Source organism: Crotalus tigris, unplaced genomic scaffold (assembly GCF_016545835.1).
Source record: "Crotalus tigris isolate CLP2741 ecotype Arizona unplaced genomic scaffold, ASM1654583v1 scf7180000019784.587516, whole genome shotgun sequence".
Taxonomy (NCBI): Eukaryota; Metazoa; Chordata; class Lepidosauria; order Squamata; family Viperidae; genus Crotalus; species Crotalus tigris.
The window spans coordinates 194,679-210,622 of NW_024097706.1; the positions used below are offsets into that span (position 1 = coordinate 194,679).

The 15,944-nt window shown below is 35.2% G+C and overlaps 1 protein-coding gene across 1 annotated transcript in view; it reads left to right on the forward strand.

Annotated features, from left to right (window-relative positions):
• The window catches only part of DTWD2 (DTW domain containing 2), a 76,607-nt gene extending 60,928 nt beyond the window's left edge, over nucleotides 1–15,679 (forward strand). The window contains exons 5-6 of the mRNA XM_039364522.1: nucleotides 1,346–1,474; nucleotides 12,546–15,679. Of these exons, the coding sequence (XP_039220456.1) occupies nucleotides 1,346–1,474; nucleotides 12,546–12,716 (300 nt within the window). The 3' untranslated portion in view covers nucleotides 12,717–15,679. The remainder of the gene's footprint in view (nucleotides 1–1,345; nucleotides 1,475–12,545) is intronic.
• The last annotated feature ends 265 nt before the right edge of the window (nucleotides 15,680–15,944 follow it).

Here is a 15,944-nt window from a genome sequence, read left to right on the forward strand (position 1 = left end):
TCTAATACTAAGAAGGTCGTTAGAACAGTCTCTTTCTAAGCTCTGTCCATATGATCTTGAAATAAAGTTGTAGATAAGCAGGATTAGAAAAAACATTTTAAATTTTCTTTGTCACATTTTTTTAAAAAAACCCAATTGTAATAATATTGTACAGAAATAAGAGTTAACTACATTCAAACTTAAGAAATCCAATGGCTATCGACTCTGATTTTTGATATTCCACCTAAATACTATTTGTAGAGAAGAGACTGAGAATATGTTGGTCATGGTGGGCATGTAGAAGACTATGAAATATTAATATTGTGTTATGTTTTTAATTAATATGGAAATATGTTTATTAATAATAGTTAAGGAGTAGATGCTATCATTTACATTCACTTGTATATTGCTTTTTAGTTGTGTGATGTTTTCTTTGATGTTAGTGAAAACTTTGTAAAGAAGCCCTATTCAATTGTGGAATGTAAACTCTTGATGACTATGTTTCAAATTACAATGAAATATGATTAAGGAGGGGCTACATCACTCTCTAGATAAATAATTAACTGTTAAAATGTCATTGGGTAGACATATTTGACACTGTACAATGAACTATTGAGCATAATAAGCAGATGTAATATTTAATGACTCATTAGGCAATAAGCTCCTTTGTAATATAAATTTAATATTGACAGTCTGTTCCATTTTGCAAAAATAAATATTTTGTTCTCAGAATAATCTGTTACTTTTATATATCTTACTACCTAGCTGTAAAATTGTAGTGTGAACAGGCTAAACATTCATTGTATGTTCTATTGGTCCATTTGCAAAAATGTGATATGTAACAGCTATAACTGAAATTGATGATTATGTAAGAATTCTTTCCCTGCAATGCTGGTACTACATTTTGGAGCACTGCACCATTCATCAAAATATTTTTATGGGTGTAAGTGTCTCTTGATAGGAAGGCAATCAGCAGAAATCACCTTACTTTCCCCGCCCTCCAATTTGTTCAGTTTCATTCCACCAGTGCTCGATCCAATTCAATAATCATGTAGCAGTTTGAACTACAGTCTCTTTATATGTCTATCAGTGCAGACATTATTATGCTAATACAGTCCTAATTTAGGTTTGTTTTTGCATTGATGGTAAAAAATTTAGAGGTTGTTTTCCTTATTTTTAATAAATATAAAAATATTTGTAATATATTGCAAATCCTTGTATTAAATACAACATGTGTCATTACAACACTTGCTAATGATTATTACTAAAAACTAAAATCTTATATAATTAAAGGAAATATTATAGAAACAGAGAGTACACTGTGTTTTAATGATCTATTTCTTTAATCTGAAATTACTATTTTCAGGTACAATTGAAAACCAGCTTTTCAAGTCAGTACATAATTCGTACCCAGCCCACAAATACATGCCTGTCCACACTTGAATGTGCAGCTATTGCCCTAACCATTGTGGAAAAAAATGATGCAATTAAAGAGGTAGGTAATTTTAAAGTCATGTATTCCACTAATGGAATAATCAAATGCAAGCTATGCTTATTTTTAAAAAACAGGTTGTTTTATTGGCCACAGTTCAAAGTTTTTACTCCATCTTTTCTTAAATCTTCCTAATTAAGATGTTTAATACATTAAGTTTAGAAAACCTATTATTATAGGTTATCAAATTATCTGGAGCGAGTTTGAGCCTGTGACCCCTGATGAAGTGGACAAGGCCGTGAGGGCAATGAATGCCGCCACCTGTTTATTGGACCCGTGCCCCTCCTGGCTGGTTTCTGCCAGTAGGGAGGTGACACGAGGCTGGCTCCAGGCGATAATCAATGCTTCCTTGATGGAGGGGTCTTTCCCGCAACCTTTAAAGGAAGCGGTGGTGAGGCCCCTCCTCAAGAAGCCTTCCCTGGACCCAGCTGTTTTGAAGAACTTTCGTCCCATCTCCAACCTCCCCTTTGTGGGGAAGGTTGTAGAGAAGGTGGTGGCATCTCAACTCTTGCGATCCTTGGATGAAACCAATTATCTGGACCCTTTTCAATCTGGTTTCAGGCCCGGCTACAGCACTGAGACTGCTTTGGTCGCACTGACCGATGACCTCTGGTGAGCCCGGGATAGGGGTCATTCCTCTATCCTGGTGCTTCTTGACCTCTCAGCGGCTTTCGATACCATTGACCATGGTATCCTTCTGCGTCGTCTCAGAGAGGGGGTGGGCGGCACCATATTGCGGTGGTTCTCCTACCTCTCTGACAGGTCGCAGTCGGTGTTGGCGGGTGGACAGAGATCGACCCCTAGGCGCCTCGATCATCGATCCCTAGGCGCCTCGACCCCTAGGTGCCTCAGGGCTCGGTCCTGTCCCCCCTCCTTTTTAACATCTACATGAAACCGCTGGGTGAGATCATTCGGCAACATGGGGTGAGGTATCATCAGTACGCGGATGATACCCAATTATATATCTCCACCCCGTGTCCTTTCAGTGAAGCAGTCGACGTGATGTGCCGGTGCCTGGAAGATGTGAGGGTCTGGATGGGGGTGAACAGGCTTAGACTCAACCCTGACAAGACCGAGTGGCTCTGGGTCTTGCCTCCCAAAGGCCAACTGGATGGTCCATCTTTAGTCCTGGGGGGGGGCAAATTTACCTCCCTCAGTGCAGGCACGCAACTTGGGTGTCCTCCTGGACTCACAGCTAAATCTGGAACAACATCTATCGGCTGTGGCCAGGGGGACCTTTGCACAGTTCGCCTAGTGCACCAGTTGCGGCCTTATTTGGACCGGGAGGCTTTACTCACAGTCACTCATGCCCTTGTCACCTCAAGACTGGATTACTGTAACGCGCTCTACATGAGGCTACCCTTGAAGAGCGTTCGGAGGCTGCAGTTGGTTCAGAACGCAGCCGCGAGAGCGATTGTGGGCGCGCCAAGGTACACCCACGTGTCACCTATCCTCCGCGAGCTGCACTGGCTTCCTGTGGGTCTCTGGACACAATTCAAAGTGTTGGTTATCACCTTTAAAGCCCTTCATGGCATAGGGCCAGGTTACTTACAGGACCGCATTCTGCCGCACAGCTCCCAGAGACCGGTGAGGTCCCATAGATTGGGCCTCCTTCAGGTCCCGTCGGCCAGACAATGTCGGCTGGTGGGCCCTCGGGGAAGGGCCTTTTCTGTGGTGGCTCCGACCTGGTGGAATCAACTTCCCCCCGAGGTTCGAACTACTCCCACCCTGCCGGCCTTTAAGAAGGCCGTTTAAACCCTCCTGTTCCGGCAGGCCTGGGGCTGATGTCCCCGGGGGGCCGGGATATGATCGGACTCGCGGTATGACTGCTTTATTTTATTGTTTTATTATTGTTTTAACTTTGTACGCCGCCCTGAGTCCTTTGGGATTGGGTGGCATATAAACACTGAAAATAAATAAATAAATAAAACCTGGCAGAAAGAAATATCATTCTCCTAAATTTCTTTTTTTTAACCCCTTTATTCTTACATTAATTTTGTCCACTGCTTTTCATATGCTTCATACCACTTCTTTGATACGCCTTCATAAAGCTTCTTTTTCAACATTGTGCACTGTTGCTCCACTATGGCACAAAGCATGTAAAATCAATTTCCTTGGTTTTCACTGTTATTTTGTTAGCTAAATAAGGTAAATAAGGTATGTGTGTGGGGGAACACGGGGTGGCTAATGAAGTAAAGGAGAATTTGGAAACATTTCAAAGAAAGGGTCAACAATGTGTCTGTCAAGGTTCCGACTAATGAACCCAACCAAGCAAGCACCATCGAGACGATCTGATCTCTTAATGCAAAACTTTATTGAGTACATCATTTTGGCACAAATGAAGCAAAAACCAGTTCTGGTTAATTCCACGCAAACCATTATAATTAAAATATAGAATTCTTCCTCCCCCTATTAGTGCAGGTCACATGGTCCATTTGAGTCCCAAATTGTTATGAGAAAGTGTCTTTGTAGGTTTGCAAACACCTGCTGAAATGTCCTTGGTTCACACGGGGCAGACTACTTGTTGTCTGGAACTTGCATTCCATTCCCCACCTCTCTTTCCCCCTAGTTCATTGGCAAACTGAGAAGTGATAATGATGGCAACCTTGCATGTGTGCTTCGAACCTGACAGTGCCTTTATACCAAGCATATGAGATTACTTGATTTGTTGCTTTTATTGCATAACTTTGTTTGCATTTGTTCAGCAATTATCAAAGTTATGGTGGCACTGGATTATGACCAAAGTTATTGTGACAAATAGACTAAGACCAGTTCCTAAATAATCAAACATTGCAGAAGCCCCACAGTCACATGATTGTGATCTGGGCACTTGGGACCTCAACTCACAGGCATCTGTGGTCACATGATTGCCATTTGTGACTTTCCCTGCTGGCTTCCCACAAGCTAAGTGAATGGGGAAGCAGGTGAGGAAGCTCTCAGGTCACTCCAGTAAGTCACTTCTACCTCTACTCATGGCCTCCATCAGGCCTCCCAAGACCTTCTCCAACTCATGCCCAGCCTGTGTTGGCCCTCTTAATGCTTCTCACTACCAGTCCATGTCACTCGCATACCTGGGACCAACAAAATTTCCCCCTTAAGATTCCACATGTCGTGGACATGATAGCAACTGGGACTGCCAAGACTGCCATCCATAAATGATACAATCATGAGATGTCACACTTTACAACTGCATTGCTTAGCAATTGAAATTTCCATTCCAGTTGCCATTATAACTTGAGAAATGTTGAATTTTCACCTTTTAATCTATATAATGTGGATATGCAGGTTTGAATAAATATAGAAATATATGTTAAAAGTAAAATAATGCTTTGTTAAATATATTGCATAGCTGTCATTTGATCATACATTTGTGGGACATTACCAAGTTCAGTTTAGCAAAAATGTATTTTTTTCTCCATGTACAACATTAGTTTAAGCTTGGTAGTTAAGCAGATATAAGAGGAAGGAGAGAAAGGAGGCAGGTATAAGATTTGCAACCATGTAACAACAACCTAATCTTATTTCTTTATTCAGAAATATGTCACTCTTACTTACCGAGGCTTCCAAAAATTGTATTTGAAATTGCAGTGTCCTTCTGTGCCTCCTTTGATTCTTAACCACCCCTTTCTTTCATAATTTTTCCTTCTCGCTGTTATTTTAGTGTCATTAATCTCCTAACTCAAAGCTGTGACTGCAGTTCCTTGTGTAGCTGCTGTGTAACCAACAATTATGACAAGACTTAGAAACTAGTCCTCTCATCATATTCATGGGAGGGAGTTTATAAGAAGAAATTAAAAAAGGGAAAAAAAGAAAAACATAGCCTTCCTTTACCATGACATAAGAAAATCAATATGTGAGCATTGTAAAGGAATTGAATATTTGATGGAGTTGCAATTTACATCCCACATGTAGCTTGGGATATTTGATATTTTTACTCAAAACTGAGCCAAAACTGTGATGTTTGTGATCAAAAAGGGAAAGAAGATAGAAAGAATAGGTGTCAACACTGCAACTTCGTTTTCGGTTGCCACAGTTGGGAGAGGGGTTATGTGCATTTGCAGTTAGACAAAACAATAAGCTGTCCTGTGGGAACCAAGGTCGTTGCTGCTTGGGTTTTGATGGACTGAGCTTTCCATTAGAAAGCCCGCCAAAATAGTTTATTGGGGGATGTGATTTATGACATACTTTGGGGTGGGAAGTTTAACTTTCCAACAGGGGGGAGGGAACTTCAGTCTTAGTTTCACTTTTGACCGTGCTGATACTTTGTAGCCAATAAATATGTTCTTTAAGGAAACCTTTTGCCTTGGAGTTCTGGGTTTTGTTTTTTGTTTTTGTCTCATCTATCGGAACCATGACAGTAGATATTGGCTAAGATGGAAAGCTGCTGAATAATCCTGTCTCTTACCATCACCTTTCCAATAGCATCTGATTAACCTTCCTAAATTGAAAAATGGATCTCAAATCCCATTTTATTTTGTCTCTCTGATAACCTCACACTCTCTGTAAAAATTAAATTGGTTGTCTCATTATTGCTGAGGGAACTGATGATGGACAGATACTGTTGCTCTACCTTCAAATGGATCTCAAAAATATTGTGATGAAAATCCACATATCGCACATAATCATGAAAAATAGTACATGAAACATTAATACTTAGACAATATAAAATGTGAGGACTGGGTTGTGTGTATAATATGGAATTATTGAAAGTTCTACTTTTAACCTTCTGCTACCCCTGCATCTATCTATTTTTCAGTCTATCCTGTTAACCAGATTTGCACTTGCTATAATTATTATAGAATGCTCATAATCTTATTTCAGTTAAGTGATTAATAGTCCTACATGCAGAATAATTGCTTCACAAGTTATTTTTCAAAATGACCTAAGAAAACCTGGTAATCAGATGAAGATTAAAATGTATTTGTAAGCCCACTGCCATATGTAGATATTAAAAAGTATATATTATGTCAAAACATTTATCATGGGAGCTATTTCAATCTACTTAAAATTGCCAAATGACATTACAAGTATTTGGCACATGATATCTCTATATTAAGCTTATTTTACTAGATCAAGGAAGAACAATAAGACATTAACCTTTGTTTTGTAAGAGATCCCCTGCTTTGTGATGGAAGACTCTGTCAAAATACTGAAATGTTTTCCATGCACTTTGCCTTTTGGACATATCACTTGAAATGGCTGTCAGCTTTGCCAGAAATACCCAAAGATGATTTTTAATATAAAGCTTATTCCTTATTGCTAACTTTTAGACTAAATAGACTGAAAAAGCTTTATAAAACTCTTTAAATAGTACATTAGAATATAGGTAATATGCTGAAAAACATATGTTTACTATGTAGCAAAAAACAAAACAAAACAATGGCTATCATTGAATTATAATAATAATAATAAAGTTGGAAGTTGAATTTTAATAATAATAATAATGATGATGATGATGATGTTGGAAGGGACCTTGGAGGTCATCACCTCCTGCTCAGGCAGGAAACCCTATACCATTTCGGACAAGTGACTGTCCAGTCTCTTCTTAAAAACTTCCAGTGTTGGAGCATTCACCACTTCTGAAGGCAGGTTGTTCCACTGGTTAATTGTTCTATCAGGAAGTTTCTCCTTAGTTCTAGGTTGCTTCTCTCCTTGATTAGTTTCCATCCGTTGCTTCTTGTCCCGCCTTCAGGCGCTTTGGAAAATAGCTTGACTCCCTCTTCTTTGTGGCAGCCCCTGAGATATTGGAACACTGCTATCATGTCCCCCCTCATCCTTCTCTTCGTTAAATTAGACATACCCAATTCCAGCAACCAGTCCTTATATATTTTAGCCTCCTACAACTTTTAGAAGTTGTATTTGTCATGTCATCATGAAACTGGAAAAGTTATAAAAGTTTAGAGAGTTCACAGAAATAGAAATCAGTTCAGTCCTTTATCATATCACCACATACAATATTTTTTATTTTTAATTATTCATTAAATTGATATTCTGCTTTTCATTGAGACGGTTAAGGTTGTTGTGGCAAATGTTCCATCCTGCTATCTTTGTCCCTGGCCCAAAGTCACCCAGTGAAATTCTGTGGCTGAGTATGCACTAGAACCTTAGTCTTCCTGTTCTGAGTCTGAGTCCAAAACCTGTATACAGTGTGATACTCGGTCTCTCATTAATACTTAAAGTCCACTGAAGTGTTATGCAATCTTCAACATTATTTTTCTGCTTAAAAACAAATATTTTATAATGAAAACAATTTTGACAATGAGATCTGGGGGGAAGGGTTGTTTTGTTTTTTAAAAAATAAGTAATAAATATGGAAATGGGTATTTGTCTTTTTAAGTAATTTTTAATCTAAAATATTTTTGTACATAAAAGATAAATAAAAACATAAGAAAAATAGAAAAGGATTAAGAAAAAAAGAAATGATATCAAGAGCAAAACAGATAATAAAAACTGATTATGTGAAAAACAACAGGAATCAGAAAAAGAAAACAACCTTATTCCAACAATTGTAAATAAACTAATTGTTTCGATTTTCTCAAAAATTCCTTATTCAATCCTTTTTCAATAATCAAATCCAGAAATTTTCATTTCACTTTTCTCCATTTTCAACAAAAAAAAATCATAAAGGTTTTCTAGTCTTTTATAGAAGTAATTATTATTTTGTCCCTGACTAAAGGGGTCATTTCTGCCATTTTCACACTCCATTCCGCTATGGGAGCAGTGTCAAACTGCCAGCCCACAAGCCAGATGTGTCATGCCAAAACCGTACCTACCCCAACTCCAGCAATGGGGGAAAAGTCGCGCTACATCGTGATGTGGCAAGTTTGACACCCCTGCTCTATGGTGAGTGTGTCAGTATTTCTCCATCATTGTGCAAATAATAAACTTATTACAGTTACTATATATAAAATCAATCTTCTATGAATCTTTTCTAATTTACTATATATAAGCCGCAATAAAAAAAAGTTCTACATTTTTCCTAATGATAATCTTTAAAATTATTTCTACCCAGATATTTGTATTTGTATTCAGATTTTTTTGTTTTGTTTTTTCACACAAGTCCACTATGCATGTTCACTTCCTGTTTTTCACATTTCCTACATTGATTTGAAGTATCTTTATATATCTTCGATATTTTTTCTGGAGTTTTATATAAAGGTACATCTTCTTTGTATTATTCCCATCATATTGCAGGATCCGCAGGTACATAAAATGATGTACAGAAAAAGGTACATCCTTTTATAAAAATTATTTCTTAAACTATAGCATAATGTGAATTTCATCCTATTTATCCACATTCTCTCCCATTTGGCTGTCTGCATATTATAATGAAAATTAATTGCCCATTTTATCATTCAATCTTTAACCTGTTCATTTTCCGTTCAAATCTTAATGAAGCTTTATACAATTTACAGTCACATGTTCATCATTTCTATATAATTCAGTTCAAATTTCATTTTATATTGCTCAATTCCAATAATATTTACTGTATTAAATCTTTCTTTTAAATGTGCAGATGAAAACCTTTGAAAATTGATTCAATTGTTCTCATGGCATTATCTTAATTTCTCCATTTTCCTGTACTGATAAATCTTGATATGTTAAACAGTACTCTTTGTCCACTGTATCTTTTCTTAAAATACTTTCCTATACTAAAAGCAATAGGTATTTTCAGGCATAGCCCATATTTGTATTTATTCCATATTCTTAATATGGTACTTTGTACGTAATGTTTTTATATCTACATTAATTTTTGACTTTGCAAAGGCATAAAAACTAATGCCAACCAAATATCGGGTTATATTCTTCTAATTCTTACATTATTTTATTTCTCAGCAACACTCACTCTTTCATCCAAACCAAGCAGCAGGCTGCAAAATGTAATTTAAAATCAGGCAATCCTAATCCTATTTTCTTCTGCATATTCAAGAATTTAATAGTTAACCCTTGATTTTTTTCCCCCTGCCGTATAAATTTGGACGTCTTTTTTTCCATTACTTAAATAGTACATCATATTTCAAAAAAGGTATTTTTAAAAAATAAAAACAATATTCTAGGAAATACTTTTACTACACAAAATCTTCTAAACAATGATAATTGTATTTTTCCCATCTTAAGTCTCTCATAATTTCGTTCCATACATTGATATAATTATTTTGAAATAATATACAATTCATATTAATCATGGTAGTACCCAAATATTTCACTTTTTTCTCTGTATGGAAACCAGTTTTTACTATCAATTCTTTTGGATATTCCATATTTATATTTTTTATTAACTTTATCCATTTCTCTTTGTTAACTTTAAATCCGCCTAATGCACCACATTCTTTTAGCTTTTCCATTCATATATTTATTACTTTTAATTATTCCATTAAATTATCTGCAAATTTCTATACCACTCTATAACCTTCACCCAAGCTATTCTTTTTTTTTTTTTATTGAATTTTTTTCAAAAATTTTACAAATAAACATCCACCCCCCCCCTCCCAAACCACCCCACCCTCCCCCCCCCGACTTCCCAGAACTGAATATAGGATTATTTAACAAATTTTAAAAAATAACGTATACAATTTATAAGATAATTAATAATAATAATAAAAATCATAATAATAATATATATAATAATAATATACGTAAAAAAAGGAAGAAGAAAAAAGGGAAAAAGAAAAGAGAGAGAGAAAGAAAAAAGAAAGAGGTAGGCGAAAAATAAAACATATATAGAAAAGTATATAAATAATAATACAGAAGAAGAAAGAAAGAAAGAAAAAAAAACAATCATTACAAGTTATAAAAAGGCTAAATAATATTTTTCCATATCTAAATTATGTTGTATAAAATTTATCCATTTTTCCCATACCGCAAAAAATTTCTCTTGAGATTGCTCCTTTAAAAAAGCCGAAATCTTTGCCATTTCTGCCAAATACGAAACTTTATAAAACCACTCTTGTAAAGTAGGCAAGGATTCCTTCTTCCAATATTGTCCTATTAACAGCCTAGCGGCTGTAATCAAATTTAACATCAATATAACCTCCCTAGCATCACAATCAGTAACAATACCTAATAAAAATAATTGCGGAGTAAATTTTACCCTCCTTCTAAAAATTCTCTGAATATTCCACCATATCTTAATCCAAAAAGCTTTTATATGCTTACACGTCCACCAGATATGATAATAAGTAGCATCCAAGTGTCCACATCTCCAGCATTTCGGCTGTAAATTAGAGTACATAATGGACATTTTCTTTGGATCAAGGTGCCATCTATAAAACATCTTATAAAAATTCTCTCTTAAATTTTGCGCTTGTGTGAATTTAACATTTCTTGTCCAAATAAGTTCCCAAAGTATCCATTGAAATCGATTCACCAATATTCTGTGCCCATTTAATCATACAATCTTTAACTAATTCAGATTCTGAATCCAATTCCACTAAAACCCCATAAACTCTCTTAATATGGGTTGGCCTTTGATCTCTTACTTGTTTTAGGAGAGTTTCATCTTCTCTAAGCCAGCCCATTTTACAATCCATCTTCCATCTGTCCACTATTTGTCTATATTGGAACCATGAATAAGTTAGATTTTCATGTATTAGTTCTTCCAAAGATTTTAACTGCCAGTCTTGGCCATCCCATCTAAGTAACTGTGCATAAGAAACCATATCCATATTAACCCCTTTCCTTATACCTTCTATGGCATGCCGAGGTATAGCACCAAGCTATTCTTTCATATTGTTTTATGTATGTGAGCCCTAGTGGCACAGTGGTTAGAATGCAGTATTGCAGGCTAATTCTGCTGACTGCCAGGGGTTCGATCATCACCGGCTCAAGGTTGACTTAGCCTTCCATCCTTCTGAGGTAAGTAACATGAGGACCGTATATAATTTTAAATGCTATTGCTATTACTATTGCTATCTGTTAAGAACTTCAAGAACTAAAATGAACAGCAGTGGCAGAAATGGAGAGCCTTGACTTGTCCTTTTTTGTATGTCACAAGATTTAGTCGGTTTGCCATTGACTGTAATTTGTGCTGTTTGTATAGTATATATTGATCACACCCATTTAATAATTTTCTCCAAATTCCATATTTTCCAAAGTTAAATAGAAAAGTCTAGTTCAAATTTTCAAATGCTTCCTCCATATCAATAAAGATCAACACATGTTTTTCATTATGGTGTTCCAAAATATTCTAATATAATAAAATTATATTTCTGATAGCTTCTGTCAACTGTCTTTTAGGTAAGAAACCACACTGGTCATCATGTGTAAAATCTTGCAGAATCGTTTGCAGAACTGCAGAATAGTTTCATCCTTTCGACTAAAATCATACTGAATATTTTATAACTGTTGTTCAATAATGATATTGGTCAGTCATTGTTTTTAGTAAACAAGTGGGCAATCGATGGTAAATTGGCACACAACTGGAAAATGACACTGCAGAGAGGAACACAAAATTATCTTTGTTGATCGAAAAAAAACCTCCAAATGCAGTGACAAATAACTTCAATATTATTGCCAGGGAAACTACATGATGTAACATTGTGTCAGTGGGTGTTTTGCTCAGAGGAACCTACTCTTTTATCTCTACTTACCCTCTTTATAGGGACAATTTTGTACTTTCAGGATTTATAATTGTGTCATTAAAAATGATGTCCTTCCTATAATTAGCATTATACAAAATGGAATCATAGTAGTGGGAAACATTTTCTATACAATTAGATTCTTTGCCCAAACTTCCGATTTAAATATTTTCTCTTAATTTACTATTTCTAGTTTATTTAGCAAGAAATAGTAATGGAAGCTAAATTCATTCTTAGTAGTGACATACTACTAAGCAGTTCAGCGTGTAAACCATGAAACAGAGATTGTAACTGCTTTTAAAATCATGCTTGAAATTGCTTTACTGGCTTTTTTTAAAAAAACCAGGGATATATTCCACAGCCTCAAGCAAATTTATTTATAGATTAATATCACTTCCAAGTAACTGTGCAGAAGCAAGGTATTTATTTCACTACAGGCTTAGGTAATGTATGTCTAACTCTAAGTTTTCTTTTCTTTTTTTTGTCTTTGTAACCAGACTGTACTTCGTCCTCTTCAAGCTCTTTGTGCTTTCCAGATCCAGCATGGTGCCCAAGTCCACCACAGCAAGGAGCATCTTCTTAAAAATGGTTTATATGACAAACCAATGCCAAAAAATAAACGCAAGCTCAGGAGAATGGAACTTTTAGTGAATAATGTTAAAATTTAGGAGCGTCATACAGATTTATTATTAAAGATTTTTATTCCTTTTAGCTAATGAAATGGAGTTGATTATGGATTTGATCCAAATAAAAATCTCCTAAAATGAAACACATTCACGTGGCTCTCTGCCCAGAATTCAAGAGCGATACAAAAGCAAAATGCCTGGGAAGCTTTTCGAATTTGTGCTTGAATTTTTAATGATAATGATAATGAAGAAGAAGAAGAAGCAAGAAGGAATATACATTTTCTTAAGTGTTATCATTTTAACTTAAATTAAACTATAATTTCAATGTTTTTTCCCTTAATTTTTTACTAAAGTGGACATATGTAATATAAATATTGATATGGAAGTGGATATTGGTACTGTAAGTCATAGAAATCCTAGTAGACATAAGAATCCAGAATTCCTGCTTTTTTTAACAGTTAACAAACCTGTTTTGAAATAAGTGTATTTTGGGATTAAGTTTTCCTATGTCATTAAAGCCTGGCAAAAAAAGTAGACATTCCAATCTTAAAACAACAAGCAAATAAAGAGTATGAAACACCCTACTTTTTCTGTGACATTGCAAACAGACCATGGCATGAAAGCATAAATTTTATTATGGTGATTACATTCTACTTTTTCTAGGTGATATTGTTACATTTCTGTCAAAAGATTATATTTTTATATGAATAGTGCATTTTTTATCCAATTTAAGAACTATTGTAACATAAATTAAAGACTAAGAAGATGAAAAATAATGCCTTGAGTCCATATTATATACCTATCCATGTAGTTTGTCTAGACAGAAATGAAATCAATATTTCTGAAATTATAAATTGCAAGTAAAAACTGCTAATTTGGACAGAGAACATTGCTATTGTATAGAGACCTGCATGAAATATGGATAACTGGGAAGACACTAGCAATTAGGCGTTGTTTGTATTGATGAGAATAGTATCATTTCTTATTTCAGACTCAGTACTGCATACATTATTTTATCCTGACATTTGTCTTCATTATCATTTTTCTTCAGACTTGTAAGATTTAACCCCAAGCTCTTTCACAGTAGATGAATGAGTGGCACCACCGAAAAAGCTCCAAGCAGTCTATCCATAAGGTTAGGGAAGGTATTCATTATAACTGCAGCAAATATTTATGTTATATTAAATATTTCTGCAGTTGAAACTATAGGTCACCAAGGTAGTCCCCATTCTCACAAATGTTTCCACTGGCACCTGTCAAATCCTAAATTCACCTGATTTTGATTTATATTTTTTTAACTTAAAAAAAATTAAACAAGAATGAGCTGCTTCAAAGCACCAATTGCTGGTTCTAATAAATGATGTGTAGGCATTGCAAGAAATTAAAAATGGTGGTGGCTGCAGTCCAGTGCTTGCAAGTTTGCCTATATCTCCTGGAAAAAAAAGGTGTAAGCATGGCATGGAATGGCCTCACCAGTTTGCCATCTGCTAATTATGTTTTATAACAAATCATTTTTTGAGAAAAACCAATGTTTTCAGAAGTTCAAATATATGTACTGCTCCCAAATTATTAAAAACCCTAACACTCTTGGGACTGACCAATGACATTAATCATACTTTTTAATATTTTGAAAATCAGAATAGATTTGCAGGCATTTGGCTCATATAAGAGAATATGAAGCAGCTGATCTTCTTGAAGAGTGTTGTTGGATCTTTTTAAATAAATTTTAATAGTATGTTTAGCATACTATTAATACATGAAGACAAGCTGTGATACTGTCTATTTTGAGCTGCCAGTAAAAGCAAATTAAGTCAGTAGAGATAAAATTATACCAGTCACATTGGTTTTGTGATTTCCAGGTTGCTTATTACACTTTGTTTTCAATCTTTTAAAGCTCTTTATTATGGAAAGGTTGCTAGTATTATCTCCATCTTGATAAATCATAATGTATGTCACTAAATTCCATTCAAGATTTTTTTAAAAAAAATATACATATATGGGTGTGATTATATTTTAAGAAATGGTTATGTTTTTAGGGATTTGTTGAAGAAGTTTATCTACAAGGGATCAAAATAATTTTCTGCACTTTTCCCTGTAATAAAACTGATCTTGCGTTCCAGTCTGTCTTATTAAATCCCTGCTGTAGCATTGCCCAGCTCATATGACTACGAGAATTAGAGTTCAAAGTATTAAACATCAAGTTTAAATTGAAGTTCATCCAATAAGAACAATTTAATAATACTAGCCTCTTATTCTAGCAGAACAATTTTGTCAGGAACATTTGAAAAACAAAACAAAACAAAACTATTCTTCATATGAATTCAGAGAACCTCTTCTGATTTCTGGCAAATAATAGATATAAATAAATGCCTTTTGCATGATATATGTGGCTGTGTGTTTTAAACAAGAAAATTGTCATTTCCTTGAACAAGAGTGCTTTATTAAAGAGTTTAGGGCACAAAATATGTTTGCAAAATTTTTCTGCAGGATAGCTCTTAACATGCTGATTTTTACCTGAAAATATCTAATGCATTATTCAGAAAAGGCAGAAGCAAATGCTGAATGACCCAGGAATTCCAATGTAAAATTATGTTGGAACCAAAACATCTATGTAAAATGCATGATAAGAACTAACGCTCAATTTTAAAGTTTAATTGGTTTGGTCTCAAAGGAAAGCTGAGGCACAGCGTACATTCTTAAAAAGCACTTTGGCATGCTACCTATTAGAGCTATTTTAAGTAACTTGCTCTAAAAAGGAATTCAGGGGAGTGCACTTAACATGTAGTGGTTGCAAGTGGTAACTTGACATGAATAGAGAGGAACAAAGCAAATCTTTATAGAGTTATGGGTGATTTCCACATTTGGCAGTGTTTAAGAATTGTTTAAGAAAAACCTCTTTACCTCATGCTTGGAATATCCAATTGCTTCTTTATTTCTCTAAAGACATGGTGTCAAGAGTGAAAATTTGGCAGCTACCGTACTTGCCTCTCTGTTTTCATCTTGCCGTTAGAATAAGGGGGGGAGGTGTTATTTTTGAATGGATTGGTTAAAGAAACGGAACCACTACAGTTCTATGGAAGCTTGCTGAAAGTGGACAATATGGAACCCTTTCAAGGACATTTTAGCAGGTGTGAAGAAGATAGCAGACAGGTCCCATAACAAAGAAAACGTGTTTACATGAGCTACATGGACATACGGGGAAGGGGTGTTGGCTGGGAAAGTCATTGTTATATGCCATGGTCTGATGCCTTGGGATTGTAGAATTATTTG